The sequence below is a fragment of the Haemaphysalis longicornis genome, unplaced genomic scaffold (assembly GCF_048455015.1).
Source record: "Haemaphysalis longicornis isolate Haplotype H1 unplaced genomic scaffold, Haemaphysalis longicornis Haplotype H1 scaffold_2, whole genome shotgun sequence".
Taxonomy (NCBI): domain Eukaryota; kingdom Metazoa; phylum Arthropoda; class Arachnida; order Ixodida; family Ixodidae; genus Haemaphysalis; species Haemaphysalis longicornis.
In genome coordinates, this window is record NW_027526295.1 from 214,584,004 (window position 1) to 214,610,861 (window position 26,858).

General features: G+C 43.8%; 1 protein-coding gene across 1 annotated transcript in view; it reads left to right on the forward strand.

Annotated features, from left to right (window-relative positions):
* Positions 1-25,258, forward strand: part of LOC144169879 (uncharacterized) — a 45,601-nt gene extending 20,343 nt beyond the window's left edge. The window contains exons 5-19 of the mRNA XM_077699287.1: positions 1,125-1,360; positions 4,339-4,497; positions 6,448-6,759; positions 10,369-10,416; positions 11,064-11,163; positions 12,174-12,334; positions 12,819-12,922; positions 15,376-15,481; positions 15,750-15,920; positions 18,012-18,169; positions 19,111-19,213; positions 20,057-20,095; positions 22,039-22,131; positions 23,669-23,716; positions 24,869-25,258. Coding sequence (XP_077555413.1) covers positions 1,125-1,360; positions 4,339-4,497; positions 6,448-6,759; positions 10,369-10,416; positions 11,064-11,163; positions 12,174-12,334; positions 12,819-12,922; positions 15,376-15,481; positions 15,750-15,920; positions 18,012-18,169; positions 19,111-19,213; positions 20,057-20,095; positions 22,039-22,131; positions 23,669-23,716; positions 24,869-24,960 — 1,930 coding nt within the window. The 3' untranslated portion in view covers positions 24,961-25,258. The remainder of the gene's footprint in view (positions 1-1,124; positions 1,361-4,338; positions 4,498-6,447; positions 6,760-10,368; positions 10,417-11,063; positions 11,164-12,173; positions 12,335-12,818; positions 12,923-15,375; positions 15,482-15,749; positions 15,921-18,011; positions 18,170-19,110; positions 19,214-20,056; positions 20,096-22,038; positions 22,132-23,668; positions 23,717-24,868) is intronic.
* Positions 25,259-26,858: the final 1,600 nt, after the last annotated feature.

The window sequence follows — 26,858 nt, forward strand, 5'->3', positions numbered from 1 at the left end:
GCCAGCTTTCGCGGCGCTGCCAGGGAGCGCGCGTCCCGTCTACTGTGTTTCTTTGTCCTCGTCCTTTGCGCTCTTTTAATTTTCTTGAAAGGAACAGAGTAGCAGTCCACTCACAAGTGATGGCGTCACGTGGCAGTCTTATAATGGTTCAGTGGCACAGGTGCGTCGACCAAACTAGCAAACTTTTTCTTCCCAACGCGTACTTGACCATTTAGCATGCAGAACATACGTATTAAACGAATGTTTACTTTCTGGCAAATCAAATCTATTTGGCATAATGTGGAAGTTTAAATCAATCGGCCATGTGCAGAGACACGAGTTAGATGCCTGTTCAGTTGCAAATATCAGTCAAATATGTGGCACTGGGAGTTATCATTAACATTTGAATATTTAGTACATGACATTTGCGTGGTCTTGGCCAGGGGAAAGAGGGGCCAATTAAAAAAATTTTTAACAGGGAAACTTTCTAAATCATGCTACATTGCAAAGAAAACCGGTGCATACGAGCTCCGGTCACACTATGTTTGCGTCACACTATGCTTGCGTCATTTGTGCATTTTTATGCTGAAAAACAAAACAAAACAAATAAAAATACAATATAAAGAAGAAAAATTAACAAAACAAAACTTCAATGACACCTAGGTGCCTATTATGAGTTGTGAATGCCAAAGCATTAATGCAGAATTTGAACACCCCCGAGTGCTTCTTCGAGTTTTGCTGCAAGCTATGTTTTCTGATTTTGCGATTAAATTGGTGCTGGTTTTTTTTTAGTTTTTACTACCATGTTGTCTGTAGAATTGGAATCATTTAAATGATGGTATTGGTGAGAATTCTGCTGCCACATGGGTTTTGGAGCCATTTTACCACTACAGACACCATGAACGCCGCAGCTTTTCTGCTCAATGAACCATTTCTGTGGAAATAATGGAAAGCCTGTTCTGTTGAAATAATGGACAGCTGTCTGTATTTATTCGGGTTTTATTCGGTATTCCTTTCAACACCACGTGTCCATACAATGCGACAAACCTCCTTGCCAGAAATTTAGGATAGTACAGCCAAACTTTGTGCACACATAAGCCGTACCGATTCTGTGGAGTTAGTTCTGACTTCCGGTATGCCCGCAGTGAGGACGACGACATCAAGAAGCGGCAGCGGCCTCGCGAAGAAGGCGTGCTCAGCGTGACGGGCAAAAAGGACGGCGCCGTCGTGGCCATGGGCAGGACTCTTCTCGGCATCGCCGCCGCCCACAAGGACCTCCAGCCCAAGTCCATCCCGGACGTGCTCAAGGCGCTGAATGTGCAGGACGTCAAAAACGAAAGCGACGGAAGCCTCAACCCCATTCCAGCGGCCACTCTGGGCTGTGAGTGACTTGTATCTCCATCAAGATTTCTACGGGGTTTAAGTTAAAGGGTGACTAAAAACCAAAGCTTGGTTAATTCCCCAGCTCGCACGTGCAGATACACTCGTGCAGATTTAATGAGGGAGATATGATTTGCAGCAACTGCACATCTGACAAGATGAAATGTGTTACGTTTGGCTAAGGCCCTCTCCTGCCATGTAAGACATTATCGGCTCAAAATATCTGCCCAACGTATATACCTGTTTCTTCCTTGTTAACGGCGAACCTGTTTAGCAAATCGTAGTTTTTTCTGAGTGCAGCTAAAAATACCAAGAAGGTGCTTTTTTTGCGAGGACACTCATCGCTCGTGAGTGCACGCACGTGAGCACGTGCTTTGCGATGACTGCAGCTTCCCCTGCACACGTTTTTCAAGTTAAGCATACTTAGGAAGATTGGCCAAGATTGCGGCGACCGCCCGGCAGTAATTAAAAAAACTAAGAAAACACCGAGCACTCGTGTGTCCGTGCCTCGTGGCGACCGCCTAGCGTCCCCGGCGCATGTTTTTCAAGCCAAGCATAGCCACTTAGGGAGAGTGGCCAAGATTGGCAAAAAAAAAAAGCAACAAAAAAACTCCAGCGTTCACCGTAATCGTGGCAACACTTGCTCGGAATGAGAAAGACACGTCATATACTACGCCCCTCCAAGGTGATGTCCAGTGATTATCACTTCCAAAAAAAATGAAAGAAGCTCACACTTATAGCAACAATGATAGAGTAAAGGTCGTTGTGGCAGTGAAGAAGAAGCAGATTGGCAGCTGCAATCGTGGACTTAAACCTTCGTGATAATAGCGAAGGTTGCGTACAGCTTTGCTACCTTCAAGTCTTATATAGTGTGACCTTCCTAAATATTTCTTCTGATGTAAGAGAAAATCAAAACGCTTATGTATGCAATATTAGTTGCTTATTTATTTATTTAACGATACTGTTAGCCCCAGTGGGGCCGTTACAGGGTGGTAGACAACAAAACAAACAACACTAACAAAGCTTCTCAGCCCGATACAAAGACGCATTTTCATACACAAAACCAAGACCAAATTTGAGCACAGATACCATTTGCACGCAGTGGCAAGCTATAGCGACAATGAAAACAAACAACACGTGTTCAACAACGGGGTCTCATTATCATTATTAAGGGCTCATTATTAAGGGCTTATCAAGAAAGATATGTTTGACTTAGTTCATTTTAAGGTACCACCATACACAAGGCCTCGTTACCCAAGTGTAGCTTTAGCATGTCAGACGTAAAACTGCTAACTGAACTTTTAAATGCATTTTGAGGATGTAAAAATGTGGATACTAATATGTTCAAACATACATCAAGAATCTGTGACATATATATTTAAAAATGTTATTTTGATATGCATATGCCAGAGGAATTCGTTCCAGTGAGATGTTTGAAAATGGTCATTCAATTTTACGATATGTGTAGGTCATTTGGCAATATTTGTGGGGGAAAAAGGCTCGATGTATTTCCAAAATGTTTGTGGGAACTGCCAATGCTGTCAGTCAGCTAATAAAATGCTGGCAGCACATTTGTCTTACAGTGATCATTAAGGCAACACGCAATTTCATTTTATTTGAAAGGTAGGCAGCTCGTACGTTACTCCACTCCAGCTCTGCAAGAAATGGCATTCATTGCAGACAAAATTGAATTTAAAACGACTTGTTTCAAATTCCCCCTCTTCTCGGTGGTAGATCTTTTTTGTTCCACTATTATGTGCTTAATATGTCCCTTATGGTACACACGAGCTAGGTTAAAGGGCAGGGCGCAAACGAAAATGGACATGTAGTCTGTATGTTGGATACATTGTCGTGTCCTAGAAGTATGGTAATACAGTTGAATCCACTTATAACGATACCGTTTATAACAATACATCGGATAAAACGATGAACAGCTATGGCACTGACCGCTTTTGTATGCTTTCCATGGGAAAATAAACCGCTTATTACAATGCTCCAGTGCCGCGATGTCGGATATAACGATTGAATCCGGTTACAGCAAGCACCGAAAATGCGAGCTGCCGCCGGCTCTCCACGCCAACCACGCCTACACCATGCGCCGATATACACCTCGCATCCCGTCCACCCCTTTGAAAACGAGTCAACTGCGCCACTTACGAGGAACTGAGAGGAGGAGGGGAACAGTTCTCCTTCCAAACACCCCTTTCATGATGTCGCGGCTTTGGTCCAGTAGTCCCCGTGCCTGCTGCTTTGACTTTGACTGGGTGCCTTTTCAACTACCTCCATTTTTCCGCGTATCAGACGTCAGGGCCGGTGTTTTGGAAACATCTGAGTTCCTCAAGAGGCGATTGTTGCGCAGATACGTGCTGCGGACAGCAGTGGCAGTGATAAACTCTGAAGACGCGGTTGCACAGCCTACTCGAGTAGCACCTTCGCAGGAGGCTCAACACATGATAGTCATGATAGTCTCTCAGGGTCTTCGTTTCCACCAAGGACTTTTCGCTCAACGAGGTGAAGCACCTATAGATGCTCTTGAAAAATGTGTGCGCCAGCTTTATGTGCAGCAAACAAATGTGAGACCGAGTGTGGCTTCTTTTCCACAAATAGGTAGCAGTACAACCTCGCTTGCCTGCAAGTAAAATGTTTTGAGCTCTGCTCCGTCTTTTTATTTAGCAACCCGCATATAACAATCATCGGTTTTTACGATGGGATGTCTTTGGCACTTGGATATTGTTATAAGTGGACTAGACCATAACTGCATGTCAAGGGTAGCAAAGCGGCAGGAACTAAAAATGAAGGTACAGGAATTTTAGGTAGTAAAAAAGTGCAGTGGCCGCTTCGTCTCTGTTTCTGTTCTCCTGCCCTCCTCACAAAGTTTTAGCGGTAAAATACTGGCGAATGTCGCAGTGATTGCCTGCAGCTCACTGTAAAACTATTGGTGCATGTTTTCGACCGGCGCCTGTGTTTTCTGATTCGCAGACTTGCTGGCCGTGGCCTCCCTGCTGCCTGAGCGGCAGATGCGGAGTACGGTGGGTCTGCGGGGCGAGTGGCTGGAGCACGGCTGCTTCCTTGAGTACAAGCTGGACCAGGACACCAACACCTCATGCACCATGGCCGGTATCGCCGGCGCCATCGACGGTGAGTCACAACATGCTTCAGCTACTTTCAAGAACAGCACCACTCCAAGTCGTTGGTTAGGAAAAACTGCATGCACATCTCATTTGTATTTGCCAAATTTTCTGCACTTACTGTGAAATGTTTTGTATCATCTGTTGGCACGTTTCGAAGGTTAGCACTGTTGTCTTTCACAGCAGGCCTGGGTACTGATGAACATTTTCTACAGCTGCTAAGGGGAGCACAGAATTTTTTTAAAGACGATAGTCTTTCTTGGGCTACTTAAACACAGAAATTTTGGTCTGTCTGTATGTCTGTATGTCTGTCCATCTGTCTGTCTGTGACCCGATTCAGCCACCCGGCCAAAGCAAAACAATGCCTGCGCAATAGTCTTATATAGTCACAGCTAAATCTACCCGTCTATGTCCGGTGGAATGTTCATATTTGTCAACATTGTTGAAGAAGAACAAGACATTATGCAAATATGAGACAACAAATCAATACAGAAGTGATATTTGCAGTGTTCCTTTATAAAAAAATCAAACTTGCTTGAATTTGCGAAATTAAATACTTCATCAACTGCAGAAAAAGAATTCACTCCGCCGTCGCCTGCTGTCGCCCGCGCCACTATAGCTTCTGGGGCCATTTTAAGAAATCAACCGGCAACAGTTACGCAAGGTTCCACTAGGTAGGTTCTACGTTCTGCTTGCAACGCACGTGGAGTAGGGAAACGCGGTTCTATAAACGCTGAAGTAGGGCACCTCGATTAACGCGCGTCTTCGCCGTACGGCAGCATTCGCATCGAGGCACCCGGTTTGGAGCAGTGGAACGCGGGAAATTTAAAATGATTTAAGCAAACCTTTGGCGTCTTTACCTTGGGAGGAGCGCTACGCAAGAGGAACAACATGAGAGGTGAGCGGGAAAGCGAAGGGAGGCATTTACTTCGCAAAAGTCGATATAGACTATCGTCTTTTGACGGCATTTGCAACGAAAGGAGCAGATACGCGGCCAATTTTTTAACTGTGAATTTAACTGTGAATAGCGGGGGGAAAGCTAAATATGTGCCTGTGTACGTACATCGGGGTGTGGAACAAAGGTGTCTTGTGCCTTGCTGTTTTCTGTTTGTGTTAATGAATAGTATGGTGCCAGAAAGGTAGCAAAGTTGGTTTAAATCCACATGACCACCACGAAAGGTAGCCGGCAGGACAGCCCACTTGGTTACGAACTAATGTACGCAGATTACATAATCTTACAACACTCATAAAAATGCCCATGAGTCTGCTTTGCTACGACCCCAATTACCAATAACTGTGGTTGAGGAAGGCAAAACAAGCCAACGGTGAGGCCCAGCATACAATTCAACAGGAAAAATTTGGTCTGTGCTGTGACATAATGCAATACGAGTATGACCCTTGACTTCTGTGGTGGCACAGTACAGGTCAAAATACCTGGTCAGATCGCACACTCAGACTGAATATTCAATGGAGCAAAGCCAACCAGTGGGTCTTTTTTTTTACTGTGTAGTAGACAATTCAAATTTGTTACAGAGGCTTGGTGATATGTGTTACAAAGCGGCACCCCATCTTACCCAATTTTTTCATACAAATAAATTTAAGGTTATGCCTTCAGATGATGCGAACTGAGGGCATGTGCAATGGCTAAACAAATGACAGCCTTTTTTAAATGCTCACAAAAAACAACTCAGAATGCATGGAAGTGAAAAGATGGCCGTAATGAAATAGACACATCTGTCCCACTAAAATGAGCATGAAGTATTTTTTAATTGAATCATTTGTGCAGCAAAGTCTTATTCACCTTCACTGACCTTCTGGCCAAAAGTTTCTGGCCAAAAGTCACCGTTTCTGGTTGAAAGTCACCGTTATCAAATCCCATTTTCACATCTCGTTTCTTGTGTGCTGTACCAAGCAAATAAATGAAGACGAAATGTGTTCCGATTGACACGGCCTGCTGCAGGCTATATCCTGGGCATGGCACTGAACGAGTACCCGGATCTGCGCACATGGAACCTGAGTACTGTGCTGCGGCTCTACTACGGCCCCAGGGGCATCGCCACGGGCACCTCGCAGACACTCAGCCACTGCAAGCGGTCCGAGCAGTTCAGCCGGCTCAACAACCGTGACATGCGGCAGCAGATCGAGAACTTTGGCCTGACGCTCGCTCACCTGGGACTCGTCACGGGCGTCGAGAGCAAGAAGAGCTTTGTCGCCCAGCGGGTCGGCCAAGCCATGGGCTTCCTGCAGGAAAAACTGGGCGACCTCAACAGGGGTCGGCGCTTATTTCTCCTCCTAGAGTCCGCTCTCTCACTTGCATTCCAGCTGTTGCATTATGAAGATGAGACAAAGTCAGGACATTATTTGTGGAGATGAAAATGCGCTCATGTTTGAAAAGAAGGCAAGAAACAGAGGCGAAGAAAAAAAAAATAAAATATGAGACAAGGCACGAGCTGATAGCAGAGGACAAGTTCCTTAAAGATGGCCTTTATGCGCTCAGTAAAGTTCACTTAAAGTTCTCAATTAAAAGACTACAGTGTTAAGACATGTAGGTAGACTGAAATGACATGCACACCCTACATATAGGTTGTCTTTGCTTTTGTTTATGTTTGAGTCTCGTGTAAATGCTCGGCGCACACCTCGCGTATGTTAACCTTACACAATTAAAAGAATGGTTGGCCTTAAGTAACGACTAGCTTAAATTCTGTAGTAGAATTAAATGTGCCCCCTAAAGCCTCTGATTAAAAGTTATGATGAACAAAGCAATACGATGAGCTTGTGAGCAAAGCTTGCCTGTTCTTATATCCCACCTTCGAGAATGTAGTTAGCTTAGACCTCGTGTCTTTCTTGCGAAAAAAAAAAACACACAGGATAATTACTGTTTTAAGGGAAGATTCATTAGCCTGCCACTCTAAATATACCTACATTTATGCACTTATAAACCGGAATTTCATTGACATGGGGATTTAGCTACTTTGATGTCAATTCGTGTGTTTACCTCGTGCGTGCGTTCATGCATGTGTGCACGTAAACGTGTGTGTGTTTAATTGATCACTCTTCAGTGTGCGAGAAATAAGTGAAGTGACACTTGGCTGAGAGCAAAAATGTCTTGTCAGGTAGTATTGTACACTCGAGCTACTACTATAATTACTTCATTGATGTAAAGTTCGCTAGAGCAACAAGCAAGAAAATATTGGTGGTGGCGAATAACAAACGCCTCCAGCGAACTACTTTCTTGGTGCCAACCTTAAAAGCAGGGATCAGTCATAAGCCGTAAAGCTCTGTCTTCCAACCAGATGAACAGTTGACGTTTATGTACTCACTCAGGTAAGAACATCAAGGTTTGCATGCATTAGTTGCAACAACTACATCTTTTTACTGGATATAATGTTCCTGATCAGGAATAAAATGCATGCGTCTTGCATTACGTCTATATTTCAAGAAAAATACTAACGTAGTTTAGTGAATGGTTAATGTAAATCACTGTCACACACAGATATGCCTGAAGATAACAAGATAAGACAATGATTCTGAACACTAAGCAGCTTCGACTATTAGAGGTCATACATAATACAATGTGCCTTACTTCACTAGCGATGCTACGTGTAAATTCATTTAAAACGCCCGACAGATGTTCACGATGTTAAAGGGAAGCTGAAGCGCTTTCCAAAAAAATTGAGTTAGATTAACAGTTATATAGTTTCTTGCGCGCTGATTCCGAATATCACATTGAAATTTATCGTACATGAGTCCAAGTGGCATTTATCTTGCAAAAAGCGCGGCCCCATTTGAAAGACGCGCGCTTTTCGTCTTTTGACGCCCCTGATTGGTTGCGCCCGTCATGACGTCAAAGGAGGACACTCTTCTGCCGCGCGGGTTGTCGGAAGCATTGCGAACGATCGCACGGTTGCCTTTGCGGCAATTTAGCTTGCAGTTTAATTTTCGCACATGACTGGAAGTTTGTTTTATAATTTCCCGTGCTGTTGTTTCAATTATCTTGGAGCTTAAATTTGCTTTACACGACAGAGAACCCCAAAGCAGTGACTGTGACGTCGACTAGTGGGTTCCATCAAAATATTTTTGAATTAGGCAACCAGCATAGGGGGATTTTATACCGTATGTTAATATTAGGTACTGCCTTAACTGTTTCTTATTATACACAAAACCATTTATGCCGAAGAATGGGCGCTTTATAAACAATCTACCAGCGAAAAGCACGTACGTGCACTGCACGGAAAAATAGCGTTCATGCACTGTAAACGTATATGCGAGACACATCTTGCCGGTACACGCATAAACCAACAAGCAGACTCTGCTTCCGCATTTCCTTTGTTCGTTGTCGCCCACCCCAGCCCCGTTACTCATCCCCGTACACAGACCCACACGCGCGCGCCATTTCGGCAGCGGCGCTACGGCGCCTCCGCGATTGCTATAGCTGCACTTCGATGAGTGGCGTCTTACTGCTTCACATGCATTTATTCTGAAAACACTGCAGCATACTGATGCCTGCTCAGCATTATTGGCTGTAGTAGGGCTTGATTTTTGCTTGTGCGTTGCGCATTCTGCTACAATATTACGGCCACCTCGTTATAATTAACAGACCAGTCGGACAAGGCAGTTACGTTGTAGTTACGTTACCTTAGGTAACAATCACCAAACGTTTGTGATAATGAATCGTTGGCCTGTTTCAGCATTTCTAGATTTAAGCATTTACCGCGCTATTCGGACAGAGGCCGTATATTTACTCTCCGCTCCTAATTTTTTTAGTATCATCCTTATATATATCACCGACTATCACTGGAGCACACTTGAGGTTCAGTGACAACAAGTGCTTGCCAGGTTATAATATGCAGCCACACGGAACCTTGGGCAAAAAATTAGGCCCCCGCAGTCAACACAAATTATGGCACGGTGGTGGTTCGTAGTGGTGTTTTTTTTTAATTCAACATCACCTTATCGTGACATGTATACTTGCAAAATAAGTAATCTGGTTGTCTTGGTTCTTTTACTTTGTAGGAATACTGTTTACCTCTCAGCCGGGAGAGAACTTCTATCAGGATTGGCCCCTTGTTTTAGTTTCGCCAAAAAATTGTTTTTTTGAACACTGTCCTGATCCCATCGGGAAAGAAAACCGACGCGTTTAACGAAACAAGTATTTCCTGAACAAATGTGACTTGGTTTCTGGAATGGAACGAAACATTCCCGGCGAAAGTACAGCATTATTCCCCATCCTTCCTAAATCTAGAATCTAATGTGAACATTCACGTCCGTCACATAAAAAAAAAACGCATTGGAGCGGTTTACAAAGTATTTAACGTAGTGTAGTATATTCTCTGTCATCAAGCACAGCCACCTCGGCTGCCACTTCCATATGTTCTCAAGCATCCCGGCGTGGCATTATTCTGCTTAGGAATACGGCATGATAACGTATGCCTCGTTTGGCGTTCGTGCATACTTTTTGAACACGAAAATTGTACAAATGAGGGCTATCAACCACAACAACAACAAGTATCATTCACAAGGAAACACGGCGAAAAGAGCATGGCCGAGGCGGCCGATCTGGCCGGAAGTCCAGGTATGACGTTTTTCAGCCGGTTTTCGCCCGCGCTCTTCGGTCTTCCGGCATCCCGCGGCGAGATGGGGGCGGGGCATCGGGCCACTTTTGTTTGCTCATTGCGCCGCTTCTATTGCATGTATTGCGAAAATATTTCGTACACATGAACTATTCAATGTGTACTTGCTGCTAGTCAACTTTTCTTTTAATTCTAAAACCGCTTCACCTTCCCTTTAAGGCAATCAGTTTGCTAGAGCCGTCTGCGCACATGTAGCAGTGACGTACTCTCTTGGTGCTGCTCATTTTTCCCAATGATTTTTACTACCGCAGAGTCCTCTGACCGTGATGTGTGCCCATCTGGAGTGAATGAAAATGAGCGTAAGTAAATTCTTTCTGTTCTTGTCTTCCCCTGCCAAGCATAAATTATAAGCTCGGACAGATGATGTCTCTCACAGGTGCATCCTATTTTGCGGATGCCATTGCTACGACCTGCATAGGAGACCCATATTTGGCTGTTGGCAGTGTAAGCTCTGAGCATATATGTCAGAGTGCCACGAACATGAAGATTTTATGGCTAAAGCTGCAGTATAACTTTTTAGAGCTTGAGAAGTTTTTGTCAGGGTGGTTTCATTCATTGGCCTGTGTCAGCGTGGCCATGATAGGAGCGGTTTCGTTGTTACACGTTCAAGCATGGGAGTTTACAAGACGCACTCATATGTGGTTCCTTCAAGTAGGCTGGCTGCCTTAGGCTGCCTCACTACATTGGCATGCAGGCATCGTATTGCATCTAGTGGGTTTAAAATGTAACAAACCTGTTTACGTACCCTAAATCGTCAGGCATGATTCATATCAGTGAGGCAGATGATTTATTTGGTCACTTCGATGTGGAAGGCGCCATTAGCAACACTTATAATGTACTGAGATTATTCAGTTGCACCAGCAGGGGTTGGCCTGTTTGCACTGTGTCCAGTTTTGAAACCTCTTTCTTTTGCCTTGCTCTGTTTCTCTTTTTTTTTTCTATCCAGCTGAATGCGAGACCCCCACGGACCTGTTCATTGTGCTGGACACTTCAGCAGATGTCATTGACAATGAAGCCAAGAGGAACCTGCAAAGCGAAATTCTGGCGTAAGTCTAGCACGTGCACGAACAAGGTTTATTCAGACAATCCGATCACAGTAGAAAACCTAGCTGAAGCCTTTTGTAGACAGCGAATACACATGCTCAGAGCATATACGTCTCCTGAAATGGTCCAAGCTGGCACTGCAGCAGTTTTTTACTTGCTGTGAATGGGTAAAATAATGTACGTGCCTCAGCTCTATGGCAGAAACTACAACTATGGTACGCACAACAGGGTTGAAACTAACTTGAAGCGCAATCGTGCCCAATAAATACAATCGACGCAATAGATGCTATGGTGTTCTAGAAAGGAAGAATGGATTAAATTTGGCATAACATCTTTGCCCAGGTTTTGGTTATAACATACTTTGCTCATTCCAGGAGTCCCAAGATTGTGTTATTAAAAGATTGTGCTTTATGTTAATTATGGACATTCATTATGCACAAGTTTTCATGCAATTATGTGAACCAAATATTATGGCTCAGTGCATATCAGACAACTTAGAAATTCGCTCAAAATATTTTGCCCGTGCTGGAATGTGCTCTGTTAGGGTTTCTATGTCATCACAATGACCAGATTCTAGTTGATTCTTTCTGTTGCAGCAGTGAAAATATATATAATAAATAATTAGAGAACAATGGAACAAAAATGATGTCGAGAATAAAAATGAATATAGAATGCAGTCAGCAAATCATTGCGTGCCGTGAAGTCTGACGATAGTTATAACTTTTGCGGTGCTTATAGGTGTGAAAAAAGAACAGGATGGACAAAAAGAATCAGAAAAGTGAGCCCTGTCCAGGGATTCTTTAAACAAGCTGCTCCAATCCTCTTCCTCCTTCACGATTTGTGGAGGCACAAGTTGCGGCTCGCAGAAAAAAAATGTTTCGGGTGGCTGTTTTCGTGCTTTCCAAAACCTCCATTGCTGCGATATTTGTATTCTCGGCTCCACAACCTAGTGACGCAGTCCAACTTTGACGTTCGTTGAACAGCACATTGGCAACACACTGTTCCTCCACAGGATGGTTACCCGGTCGCTCCAGTTCCAGACCGGCATCAGTAGTGTGAGTGTGTTTGCCAGCAAACGGAACAGCGACGTCCTGCGTGACATCATCAAGGACAGCAGTGCTGGCGGATGCCCCGGCTGCGCAGCGCTCTACCTGAGGGACCTCAACGAGATCAGTGCGTACACTTCTTGAGCTATCGCACAGGCTTGTATGCATGAAATAAACTTTTCCACGCAGCAACAGCCCCTCCACAGCTATTGTTACACGTGTATTGTCTGTTGGTGTACAACTGTAAACCGCAGTTAGTTTCTCACTTTCCAGCTGCTTTTGGTGCAAACTGAAATCATGCAAGTCGCACAATAAATTGGATATCGCTTTGCTGTGGTTGGACCCAACCCACCCATGTGCTCAATTGCTTGCATTGCCATTACCTTGTCAACAGCCCTTCTAGCCAGAAACGGAAATTTGAATGGATGTTATACATACGCACCCGGTACACCCAGCACCATGCTAGTTGTACAAATTGGATCGTAGATTACATGCTAGGTGGGAGGCTGGTTCCACAAAAATGTTTTGCTGATTCATCAGTGCTGAAGACGCTTTGAAAGGCTGGAAAGTGGGCTCTGTTCAACCACATGCCTGTGTTTTCCACTTCCCAGGTGCTGTAGGGACAGACAGTGACCAGGACGTGTTTAACCTGCTGAACAATGTCATCACAAAACACATTCTGCCCACGGACGAGCGGTCTGGAGTTGCCAGCAGGGTGAGTGCCATTTTAAGAGTTCTTGGATCAGTTATGCTCAACCTTAACAGCCTCCAAAAGCAATTCAGAACTTCGTAGTCCATAGTTGCTCCCCTTCATGAAGTAAACAGCAGGTATCTTCCTTGGTTTAATGTAGGGCCAACTACATAGGGAAAAAGATTATCAATAGGAGCAATCTTTGGCTCATGCGGACACTTCACGGCAGCTGGCTTTTAAGTGCTTTTTTTTTGTTTTTCTACCGATATGATCCATTATAGCATTCAATTTTACTTCACAATGCTTTCATTTGCCACTACCTTTCATGAAAAGAGGGTGTGAATTGCAATTTTGCTGCTCACCACCTCCGTATCACTCACATGAGAAGTAGTGTGCCCACTATGTCTCAACCAGAATTGTGATTCTGCTTGTGAATCACATTACAGTAGCTGACCGATTTTTTTAACCTAGAGGAGAACAAAAAATAGTCTGAATAAAAGAGCAGTCCGAAAAATCCGCGAGTCGCAAAAACAAACTTTTTATCCTTTAAATAAGACTGATGAAGTCACGAATGGTTCCATGCCTAAAATTCCTCCTTCGTGTGATGTGGCTTATAAGTAAGCATCACATGGTGCCTAAAAAAACTGGTGTCTAAAGAAAATGGCCACGTATGACCCAAATCCGGTTTTTGAGACTCCTTCTGCAGCAGACTTCATGCAAAATTATGGCTCCCAAAATCAAAGGAGTCAAGCCAATCACCATCCAATCTGAAGCTAGCCAGGTGGCTTAGGATTCAAGACGGCGTTGTCCTGGAGTCTCACCGTGGCTCTGTCGCAGAAACTTTTGTCTGGAAAATCGAACTTTTGGCTTTGTTTTGCCCGAAATATCCGTTGTTCATATACATTACCTCTATGGGGCAACTGGCAGTTCCTTGGGAAAGTCCGGAATATCCAGCAAGTCTGAATTTTCGGAGTCCAAAGAAACGGTCGGCTACTGTATCACTAATTATTGAGTTGAGTACTGATGGGAATGACGTGGATATGGATGAACAAAATTTCGCTTGGAGCTACATCATATCCTGTGTTGAAAAAGCTGGAAATTTAGTTGAGATTACAGATCAATTGCAAGGCTGCATTAAGGCTACGATATGAAAATACATATAACAGTACAATGGAAGACAAACTAAAAACGATTACGAAACACCACACGCGATGTGTCCCAACTAAGGTCTATTACACATTTAATGGGCATATATGTGTGAAGATGTGCGCCTCCAAGGCTTATCGCTAATCAGTATCTAGGAATTACAGCTCTTTGTCTTCTGTGCACTGTTTTGTCTTCAGGTTATACATCACCAACCAGCCAAACTTGCCGTCCTTTCAAACCTTCCTATGATTCACACAGCAATAGAAGAATATGAATTAAGTAGGTAGCCCAATTTATAGACCAAAGTGCTGCCTGCATCATGACCCATATTATAAGTTACGCATAAATTTGTAGTTTGATCATAACACAAGAGGCCCGTGCAAAAGATATATATTTTCCCGCGTATAACCCATCCCTGCATATAACCCGCACCCACACTTTCGGTACACGAATAACAAAAATAAATATCCCTGCATATTGCCTGCACATCTTATACAGGAAAGACTGGACAAAAGCTTTTAAAGCAACATGGTACATTTGTGGATGCAAACATTCTGCACACTTTGCACCATGATAACTCATTATCAGTGCTCTCGCTAGAGCTATTGCTTGGGCTGGAGTCGTCATTGTCATACGCAATATCACCTTTAGTTCCGTTTATAATTCTTGTAACACAGAATTTCTTAAAGTTCTTGCGAACCATAGTGTGGAGCGGTTTCCATGGTGTTTTTTCAATATTGGCATTCACACTCTTTACTCTTGAATGGCGCTCGTCCTTTGCAGGAAACTCTAACTGACTTGCCAAATAATTTTTTTCAGGTTGTTATATTTTTGAGCTGTGTGTGAAAAATGTGCACTATCACTGAGATAAGAGCAGCTTAGTTGCTATTGCTGCTGTAGGGGCCTCATGGCACAACGTGCATTGCCATAAAGCTGCTCCGAAGGGAATACCTCGGGTATAATCTGCCCCCTACTTTATCCCTGAAATTTTTGCACTTTTGGTGCGGGTTATACGTGCGAAAATACGGTAGAAGCCTGGAAAAATTTAGTTCATTCATAGCAAGATTACAAATCCTGAACGAAAAAATGCAATGGAGCATAAAATGTGGGAACATAAGAAAAAGGAAAACATATTTTTCGCCGTCTTTGCTTGACAATTATCCGATCAATACTTCAATGCTAAAAATGATGAAATTAAAGTAACTTGCACCCCAAAGTCGGTATACGAATGTGTATTAGCAACACAGCTAAAGAAACCGTAATCATTGTACCGGAGCCCATTATATATGACTGCGGAATAACAGCTGGAACTGCGTTCTTATTTGCTTCAGGTGGTACTGTACCTGAACCTGCGAAAGAAGGCCGCCAATGGCGGTGCCCGCGGCCGTGAGCGCCAGGTGGAAGAGGCCCTCAACAGATTTCGCGTTGCTCACCCAGGTACGTTGCCCAAAACGTTGCTTCCCAGCTCTGTGCCGAATTCGCGATGAGCGCAATAAAGGCGACCTGCACGTAAACCAGAAGTGGTCATTTGGTCATTGTACACCAAACACTTGTCGTCATTTGGATTCTATTGTAGAATTTCTAGAGACGGGACATTTCAATTTCACTCGAATTCCACTGTTAGTTCAAAATTATGCACTTGCAAGCTTAGAAACTTGTGTAGCGAAATCCTGTAGAAGTCACTTTTTGTGCTACCTGCTTCCAGACGTCCCCATCTTTGCCGTTGGCTCCAAGGATGTGCTAGATGTGCTGAACACGAACTCCGGAGCTCTGTCCGTTGTGGACATCACAAACGTGCTTGCAGAGGAGGATCCCAACATTGACACGCTCCTCACCAACACGAACATCCAGCAGCTCCCAAAGAAGATTTGCCGAGGTATGTGCACAACCGTGTACAGTTCATATGATTTGACAGTGGCTCCTGTGACTCAGACAACTAGCTGCAAACGAGAGAGCTTTTCGCTAGTTTCCAAATATGCGTCTACCCTTTGACGTTCTGCAGTGTGCACTTAATGTACAACCACAAAGTACTCCCGTAACCAGTAATTGGTTATCAGATGCGGTGCAGTCCAAAGAAGAATATAGCAGGCAGAACGTCTTGAGACTAAAAGCCTAGAGGTCCAGCCAAAAAAGCTCTATATCTCTCTCTCTCCCTCTACTGCAATGTTTTTTAATCTCTTACCCTTTAACCTTTACTTTGGGGATGTCCAGGTTTCAGCTTCTCCTAAAAAAAGTTTATTGGTCAGTTTTAAATGCGATAGCATTTACAGGACCAGCACAACAACCTCCTGCTCACCTGTCCATCTATATTCGCCTGAGCACAAATGTCACGTTAATAGCCACATTTCATTTTTCTTATCCACCTCCATAGCTATGCTTATGAAGGCAAATTCCATCATAAACCGCGGGTGGTGGTGGTGGGGATTTATTAAGGAAGCAGGGAAGAGAAAAGAATTGGGAAAATGTTGAACTCAGTCGGGGAGTTCACCCTCATACAACCCAGTCCAGGGAAGGGAAGGGGGGGTTTCAAAGGATAGGAAGAGAGAAAGAGGAAAGAAGGAAGAGAGTGGGGCACAGTCTATGTCGCATTGGTCTCGTGCAACGCTCGATGGCTACAAACGCTGCACCAGTCCTGTCACAACCAGGAAGTTGAAGAGGTGCTGGAAGACCTCCTGTCGTAAGGTGTCCGGTCCTGTGGGGAACAAGAAGTCTTCCAGCTTGTGGCTTGGTGCACTGAGTCGCTGGAGTGTGGTCCGGAGTTCCTCCCTCGCCGTGTCGTGCTGGCGGCAAGAGCACAGTAAGTGCTCGAGCGTCGCAGGCTCTGGGCAGTCGGCGCAGGTGGGGGACGCCCGGCGCCCCTGATGGTGCAGGCGGGCTCCCACGTTGCAGCAATTAAGCCGCAGGCGAAGCAGGAGCGACCGGGCGTCTCTGCTGATGCGTCCGGGCAGGACCCGTGGGGCCTGACCACTGACCGCTCGAGCATCTGGATGCAGGGCCTCCACCACTAGGGCCAGGATAGTCCTTGCAGCGTCGAATGACACCACCACCGAAGCAAATGAAAAAGTGCACAACCTAACCACTAGTGTGACACCTCTCGTTTTACGTAACAGCTTTTTGTTTTCAAGTCGGTGTTGTTTATGGCTAAGCTGCACTCAGTGCTTGTGGGCGCATACACACCTAATATGACCCGTCCGTGCATTGTTGTGCTATTCGCTGAGCCCCGTCGGTGACACGGGCTCCCTAGGTAACTGGTTAGACCTCTCAGTGACACTTGCTTGCTCACTACATAGCCAGCTGGCTCGATGCACAATAGTTGGATGGCTCGTAGATTAATGGCTGCCAAGTCCATGAAGGAGATCTGTTGTCAAAACTTTTGTTTTTTGTGCTTCACACAGTTGCTGTCGAGGCTCACGTGCTCTGTGAGATGAACAGGTGCATGCTATCATGACCTAGAACGAGATAGGCACTTTCCGGCTGATGCTGTGTGCACCGTAGTCAGCTGCTAAAAACGGTCTTTGCTTGAGTTTTTCTTGATTTAGTCACATGTGGACAAAGCAGGCAAAGCTATGAATGCTATGCATTTACGGCACAGAAACAGTTAGAGCAAAGAAGTTTCATCAGTTTCTTCACTGTCAACCACTCCAGCCCCACTTGCAATATCTGCAATCAGCTGCAGTGCCGATTACCAAACAGCCATTGTTTATTCCATGTCAGTACAAGCGACTGCGATGCATCTGTGACCAATAAGAGTAAAAATGTGTTTGTGTGTATGTGTGAATATATACGTGCGCTAAAAATTACAGCATGCATATGGGATAGCAGCGGTGTGCCCAAGTTTTTTCTCATTCTCTCTTCCGGTCCTTTGTTAATCAGGAGTACCCTGAAAGGGGGTGCACAAAAGAGAAGATACGCGCTGCATGCTAAGGCCTTCTTATCAGTGATCATGCACTTTTGTTCTTGTATGCAGTGCCAGCTGGACTGCGCTACAAGCAGTGTCTAGCTCGGGATTCGCGGGCGAGGTCCTCAATGAGCACCAAGTTCCAAGGCGCAGTCACGACTGGCTCGGTCCAGTACTGGTCTTACAACACGGCCTTCTTCTCTGGCAGCAAGAACCTGCGAATCAAGGTGCAGTGCCGCCACTCACATTTTCTCACAGCAGGCTAGTAATGTTGCACGTTTGAGCAGAGCGAGCTTCAATGGGTGGTTTTCCTAGCTGTGAAAATGGAAAGAGCATTTCTAGCAAGAAAGTTCGGGCTTCATTTCCGACTATATTATTAGATTATAGCTGGAATCGACAGCTTCTAACTAGAAAAATTCGTAGTCTAGCTAGAGACAATTATTTCCAGCATGTGGGTTTTTTTTCTTCTAGCTAGCTGGAAATAAATCGCAATCCAGCTACAAATGAACTAAAAACTGAATTTCTAGCCAGAAATTCTGCTATTTCTAGCTAGAATATTTCTAGCTAGAGGAAATTTCTGGTTCAGTAATCTAGCTAGAAAAAAAAACATATATTTTCACATGTGTTCGAAATGTCATATAGTTTCAACTTTCCAGATAGGGTTGCGCATGTGAAAACTTAGGCAGAACAGTGCCATGTGCACTCAAATACAAAAAACAGCATATTATTTTTTATCTGTGCTGCAATGCTTTCATTAGAAATAACTTGTATTTACATGATTTTGGAATGGATGCATGTGAGGGTACCACCCCAAAAGGAATTGGTGGTTGTGTGTGCCACCTTCCACCACGAATTGTTCACGATGCAGCAGTTCTTTATTTAATGCTCACTACTTCACTCACTACTTCAGCTCAGTTTTACTAATCATTGATCGTTCAGAAGATCTTCACCTCTGGTAGACAAGTATTGGAATGAAAGGGGCTTCAGATAAAGTAGCATGTATGGTTACAACCTCCCTCCTGTAAGGTGAAAGGGGCACATCTTTTTAAAGCAAAAGAAAGCAATGCTACATGCACAGTTTGCAAGTCCAACTGGGTGTGGAAGTTGACACATTCAGCTTTGTTCCTTCAGTGGGCTTAATTTGCTTAATTGCTTTTAACTATTTCAGTTCACCACAAATGACAGGGGCAACGTCAAGGTCTGTGATGTGACAGGCCGGGTTCTGGACGGCAGCCTAATGGGTTTGAGGTGCCTTGAAACCAATGCGCAGTGTAAGTTTCACTTCCACACTTGGCACTCTATAGTTGTATATTCACACCTAATAAAACTATGAATAAGAGCTCTATAATGAGAAAACTATGCTCGTTAGAAGGCCAAGTATTATCCCCTGAAAACCAGAAGTTACCATTAATTCTTAAATGTTTCAAAGAAAAGATGAGGAGAAAAATCACTTCCTTTGAAATACATGATACTTCGTGAACTTGGCCAATTTTTTTGCTGCCTTGCTAAGAAAAAAAAAAGAAAAATAGCTAGTTTCTGGCCCCACTCAGTGGAACGATTGAATTCCTCTTAAATGCCGTCAAGTTTAACCCTCCAAGAATAATTCCTCCTCAACTACGAACAAATCTTATTGATGCTTTTCGTAGCCCTACTGTAGCCATATGGTTGATTTTGGCGAGAAAATGTTTTTAAGACGTGTATAATTTTAGCGAGAGAAAGTTTTTACAAGATGAGTTCAAAACCTAGAACTGCCCGGTGGTGTAAATTCATCTCAATTCAGAAGGCACTTCCAGATTCAAAAGCGGAATTTGTCCTCACGGTAAACTTAATTAAGACACAATTCTTTTTAAGCCCTGTAGGCATCAATGCACTTTTAAGTCGTTACTTCAAAAAAATTTCCTCACATGCATATGATCAAATTCTGAGAAAAACACAATTTCGTTCAGCAAAATTGACTGCTGAAGTGCCTGGTTAATTTAAAATACAGAAGTGGGTAGTAGGTTTGGGAGTGCTGTGGTGCCACTGTTCTTTGAACTGTGAGTGTGAGGATTGACTTCAGCATTTTAATCACTGTGCATCTAACCTCATTTCTTTTTGTGTTTTCCCCAACCCAGTCAAAACACTTTCATTCAACTACACGAGGCCATGCAAGAGTAAGTACACTTCCCCCTTAATTATCAGCCCACTTAATGTGAAATTATGGATTAAGCCATCTAATATTAAATCCTAATCTTCTGTTCCTGTGTAAATTATAAATTGCATTCAATTAAAGCTTGCTTTTGCTCAGCCAGTTTACGATTCAGCAATTTTCGTGAGCACAACATCACAGCCAGCTAATCAAAACACTAAACTAAGGGGTGCCTTGGAAAATATGAAGCTTTCATACTGTCTAAAAAATTTCATGCAATACCGGTAGCAAAACAAAACTTTCACTATTCTCAAGGACACGCTAAATTTTCACATTTGCCAGTTTATATACCACTCATTACTATACCAATATACTAATACGCCAATATATCAATATTACTATATTATATATCAATCATTAGCATTACTGGAACATATTTTAATGCATGTACGACTACTGGTACAAATATAGTTTTGCTGTGAAGACTTCGGCTGTAGCTAAATTTATGCACATCCCAGCCGCAGCGCTTCTTTTGTGCATATTGTTTTCAGTTTTGAACGAAGTTCATCATTGTGACTGCCACCTACTCTGAAGACATTTCCCCCATTGAGGCATTTAGTTGAAACATTGTGCTACTAATAGTATTATTATAAGCATGCCAACTACAGCTTAATATCAGAACGGCATGCACGTGTAGTTCTGCACCTTAATTATTCTGCATTGAAATTGCGTGATTCCGCCTTATTGTATTATGCTCATCTCATTTTAACATGAGCATGCACTTATTCCTTCAGTATAAAGAAGTGCTGTTATGAGATGATTTCGTTATTTCATCACTGCTTAATGACACTGACAAATGCACAGTAGTTGTTACCAAGGGGAAAAAAAATACTGGTTTGTTGCGCTGCAAGTGTCACCATGAGTGACCATGAGGTTTAGCAGAAGGTATGAAGCATATGCCACTGGCAGGAATCATAATGAAAACAATGGCAAAAACACTTTGCATTTCTTTATCCGCATTCACAGAAAACCCAAAACTTCATGATTGCTGTGCGTTTAGCTTTACAACATTGCCAATAAAGTTCAGTCCCAAATTAATTCTATCCTTTTTGCAAAAAAACAGCGTTTCATATATATACCCTTAAGATACAGCTAAGTCATAGCGCTCGAATGCATATATGACAGCGATTATAGATTTTTCCAGGCCTGTAGACACCATCTGGTCCCATTGTACAGCTCCAGGTGATTGAACTATGCAAACAGAAACTACTAATGTCCTTTATTAGGTTAAAGGAGTACTGACACGAAATTTTTATGTTACGTTTTTTTCGCTGCTATGCGTGCCTACCAGCCCACTAATCATAGAATGACAGATTAGACGGTCGAGCGCAGCGTAAACATTCATTTACGGCGTCGTTTATTCGTGCCAGTTTCGGTTTCGACAAAAAAACGCCGAGCGGCCGCCATGACAGCATGTATCACATGGCGTCACCATTCTTGCCGTATCGCTGCCTCTCTGGAAGCGCGCGCGAGCGAGCGCACGCGCGCGCCCAGGTCTTCGCTGTCCCCGCAGGCCCGGGCAGCATGACGTCAGTCCCAAAACCATGACGTGTACACACGCCCGAGCAGCGCGCGCCAACCACAGCCAGCGCGTCGGCTTCGTCACGGGAGCCCCGACGTCGGCAGTTTGGGGCACGTAGCAGATGATGTCACGTCGGCCCGCTCTGGGCTTTCTCGTGCGGGCGAAGATTAAAATGGATTTTAAATATGTTTCGCTGAACGGTTGCTGTTGAAACTTGCTGGGAGATATCTCCTGATAAAAAGGAAGCGTTTTACATAGTTATCTCAGCTTTTAAATTTCGTGTCAGTACTCCTTTAAAGTTAACGAGAGCGAGATGTGTAAATTTGTGGGGAATAAGCTAACTGGGATGGTGGCAAACTGTGTCTTTCCTCGTGTTCCTTTCTCAGAGGGCCCTTCCAGCTGTTCTCCACTGACGTACGCCATTGTCGGAAAGGACGAAAATGTGCCACAGATCAATTTCGACACATCTACCTGTGAAGGTAAGGGCCAAACACAAGCACGTCCCATTTGGTTCAGACAATTCGGGGCCTGCAAAGACTTCTCGCACAAGAAGCCCAAGGCTGCAATGATCTCAATGCTAAAAATAAAAAAATTTAATTCATGACTGGAGGGGGAAGATTAAAAAAAGAAAGATAGGGGAATTTCAATTCTGTTACCGCTGCCATTTTGAATTTCAGAGCATCAAAGAGTAACTCCAAGAGACCAGAACAAATTCCAAGTCAAGTTGCACAGCCAGGCTAAAATCAGTAACCACAACACCAGGGAAAGTTCAAATGTGCATATCACCAAAAACAAAATTTTGTTGATTGTTCGGTAACAAAGCTTGCACACCTTCTGCTCGCTAAAACCGGACAACCGTTCGTAGCACCAAAAAGAAACCACACACCCAATGGTCAAAGCTCCAAAACGGGACAGTTCAAGCCAGCACAAAGCGTTTGGTTTTTCAAGAGCGTGACAATGTCACATTACTATATACCACTGGGCTATACATATCAAGAATGCAAATGTAGCTATCTGCATACTTTGCCATCAACTTATATACAGCCACTGCTTCTGATTGAAGATTGAATGAACCAAGGAAAAATGAAAAACCTTTGCTTTAACCCTTTCATTGAACTTCATTTTAAGAAGGAAACAGTTTTTTATCGAAAAATAGTGAACTTTTGGTTAGAAAATGCTTCTCTTCCAAGAAAAACAAATTTGAACTTTTAGTTCAGGAGATATGAGGTGGTCACCGTGCAGGAAGGGTCTACCAGTCACTTTCAGTGGAAAGCCGCAGAACAGTCCTTGTTTCCCCGCGAGTGCAAGGGGACATTGCACGTTTCACATGCATGCCGTTCTTGAAGTCGGGGATTTTGTGCTGCACGTACTGCACATCCGCACATGCACAGTGGACCAGGTGCATGACCATCAACTTCAGTGACACGGTGCTCTGTACTAATTGATTGCAGCACTTAGTATTATATACTTATACAGCACGTTATCCCATGCTATCAACTCAGCGAGGACACAAAAAATCAAGAAAAGGTGGTTACCTGGGGTGACCACCATGCTGGAAAGAGCTAAATGAAGCCAGGTGAAAAAAATGAGCAAAACACACATTTTCAGTCTGTCCTCTATTTCACTGTGGCAGTTCATTCTTTGAAGATGGCCAACTGGCCAGCATTGTCCTATCAATGAATAAAGGCTTCCTTCGGTGGGTCCAGACAGTGGCCTAATTGACGATGTTATATGCATGGACAGAGTGCGAAGATGCATTTTGATTTTAGTTGTACATGGGGAAATACGCCATAATGCTACAGTTTAGTATTTAAACACCACTAAGTAATGGAAATGTTATTTTAAATGATTAAATCTAGCTAATTATTCACAAGCATGGCTGTGGGTGTGTTATGTGCATCAGAAGCAAGAGGTGAGAAGAAACCTATGAATTACCTAATTTAAAGTAACGAGATCGCTAGTTGTATGTGACGCAGTTTTACCGTTCAACACAATTTTCTTTGTTTCCATGTACAGGCATGTGCAGGAACCCCCAGCAAATCAAGTTCGAAGTCGAGCATGACGGTAAGTCGGACGGTCACACATATCCTTCTGGGGGCATCACAAGTGTGCCTAAAAAGCAATAATTAAGTAGATCAAGCTGCCCACGGCCACAGGGGTGCAGCCTGATTTCTTCTCTGCTGTGTGTGCTATTGGCAAATGTAATGTTGCATGCGTGAGCCACAGAGCAGTCAAAAATGAATGTATGGTGTCATTCAAGTCTCTATGTTTTTGGTGATTCCACATGTCAGTCTTGCATGAAAGGCCACAGGGGGGGTCTGTAGCGATGTCAAAAAATGAGGTAAGCATAAGTTTGGAGTTAGGAGTCCAACAGTATTACGAATACAGAGGCCGCCTCCTTGTGATTGAAGCAACTCGTGTATACATTATGAAAAAATATACCCAAGGTTTACGGATCCCTATCACGTGTGAGAACAAGCTTAGTACTATAGTAGGTAGCATAACAGTATAGTACCTATATAGTAGGTGGAAATTCTGAACAGCACTAAAACTGTGTAGAATACTTTACATGAAGATAAAAAACAAGAGTAATGAAACGAATTAAGAGAGTTTTTCTAGACTGCACATAAACCGATCTATGCCCGAATAAACCCAATTCGAATTATAGCTTGGGCACACTGAGAAAGCAGCTTTAGTGGACATGTGCCGATAATAATCACCTGCCTGTACAGCCGAGATATTATAGGCAACTGAAAACTTACAGAAGCCTTCCTAAAACAAATGATTTTAGGAAAGGGCTCCTTTTGAGCAGGTGCAGGGCCCAATCATTGTGTGAGCTTGAAAGCAACACGTTTCATTGAATGATAAATTTATCAGACTCAAGCACTTCTACAATTAATGCTTCTTATCACAAGGTGCTGTTAGGCATAATAAAATAATTTTCGTACTTACGCTGCAACATCGTTCCTATAATGCAAAATGTGCTGAAATTTCACACTTTGAACTGCATACGAGTGGGTGTATTGTTCATTGTTTAGCATCGTTTGGCACCGACTTAACATTCACACGGCAACTGCTTGATATAACAACTTTATTGCTGGCTTTATTAGGCCGACAAATTTCAACATTTCAACCTTTTATGTTGTCACATTATCCTTCCCTGTGCAACCGGCCTGCGTTGCACGCAAGTGATTTGCTACCGTGTCCTCTTTGCAGGAATGTACTGTGCCGGCGTTCTGTCGGCCGCATTCTCTCCATTCACGCTGCTTCTGACAGCTCTGGCACTACTGAGGCATTGGGCAAGTTAGCCGTACACGTACTCGGAGCCCCCCATCCACCACGGCCGCGAGGATATGGGGATCCTGTTACGCCGGCACATGCTGCCTGTTTGCAGGGAGGCATCAGCCCTTTCTGCACTTCCGTGTCTGCGGCCAACAGATACTGCCACGGCTAGCACTACCAAAGGCACGGAGGGGAATTCGAATGAAGTGGATCATCAGCTCCATCGTCAGTTAGAACAATCAATCGCTGTACACACTACGTTGCAATGAATGCACCCCATCAGTATTGAACAGAAGAATAAAGGGAGTTATTGGTTGAGTGAAACGCACGAGTTTTAAGTTCAACCGATCGGTTGGGATTGCCTGAGCTAGCATCCTGCCGTTGCCACCCAGGAACAAGAAGAGACGTATCGCCAGTATTGCAAAGTGAAAGCTGACCTTCAAGCCTATTTTATTTGCTGGGACTGCTTGGAGTGGAAAGGTTGGTGTTTAGGTCTCGTGAAGCCAAGAATGCAGTAGTATGAGCCCAGCAGATTAATTTAAACTGCCCACATTTTCTAACTCCTGAAATCTAGAGTGCCCAGTTTATAATTGCACATTTACCAAAAATACAGGCGTTTTGGATCTCGGGTAGATTGTTCTCATAAGGGTGCATTCTAGAACATGAAAGGGACACTTAAGTGAGTTGCAAACATTGCCTAACCACCGCATTAGATTAAAGTCTCGTTTGCGTAGGCCTTGTCTTGAATGTTCTTGGCCGAATTTCACGAATTTCGAACAAGAAAAATGAGTTTGAAAATGCCATTTCCCCTACACCATCATCCCTACCAGTTTGCTGAGGTAGCTAAGATGACACACTGGCAAGAGCAGATTGCAAGCAAGTTTAACAACCTTAGTACAAAGATACAAAGTCTACAATAGCAACAAATTGGTAGAAAACAAAAATTTTGAATGCTGTAGTAGCATTAAAACGCATTTCAAGCCAGTGTGCCGTTGCTAGAGACCGCAACTTCACGCAACATGCCTATTTTTTCCTAGAATCCATGTAGAGCCTATTTATAAGCATAAACTAAAGGGAAAGAAACATTTTATGCAATCACTTAGTGTACCTGTTAGTGCCTACTTCGAGGTTTGTGCCTATATGGACTTTTTAGCGCCCAAAAATGCATTTTAACAGCTAAGCTGTTTAGCAAATCGGAATTTTTTGTGTCCGCAGTTAAAAATACCAAAAAACTGCCGAGCACACGCACGTGAGCGCAGGCCTTGTGGCGACCGCCAGGCAGTTAACAAAACTAAGAAAATGCCGAGTGCTTGTGTGTGCGTACTTCAAAACCAAGAAAATGCCGAGTGCTTGTGTGTGCGTACTTCACGGCGACAGCCCAGCGTCCTCTGCACACGTTTGTCAAGCCAAGCACACCCACTTAGGGAGATTGGCCAAGATAGGCAAAAAAAAAAAAAACTCCGGCGTTCTCCGTAATCGTGGCAACATTTGCTTGGGATGAGAAAGACTCGAGCATCTGCCATAATCGCGGCAACACTTGCTCGTAACGAGAAAGACACGTCATAGCGTACGCCCCTCCAAGGTGATGTCCAATGATTATCACTTCCAAAAAAATGAAGGAAGCTCACACTTATAGCAACAATGATGGAGGTAAAGGTCGTTGCAACAGTGAAGAAGAAGCAAATCGGCTGGCTGCAATCGTGGAGTTAAATCGTCGTGATGGTCGTGAAGGTTGCGTACAGCTTCGCTACCTTCCAGTCTTACATGTTAGTGTGAGGTTCTTCATTTTTTCATGTTATATATGCTTTTTTTTTTAGTTTTCGAGCCCATGTTCCACTTGGAGTGCTCTCACTTCGTCGCTGTTTGGGCTTGACGTCCCCCGTGTCCACGCGAGCTCTTTCATTTTATGTTCTTCTGTTGGGCT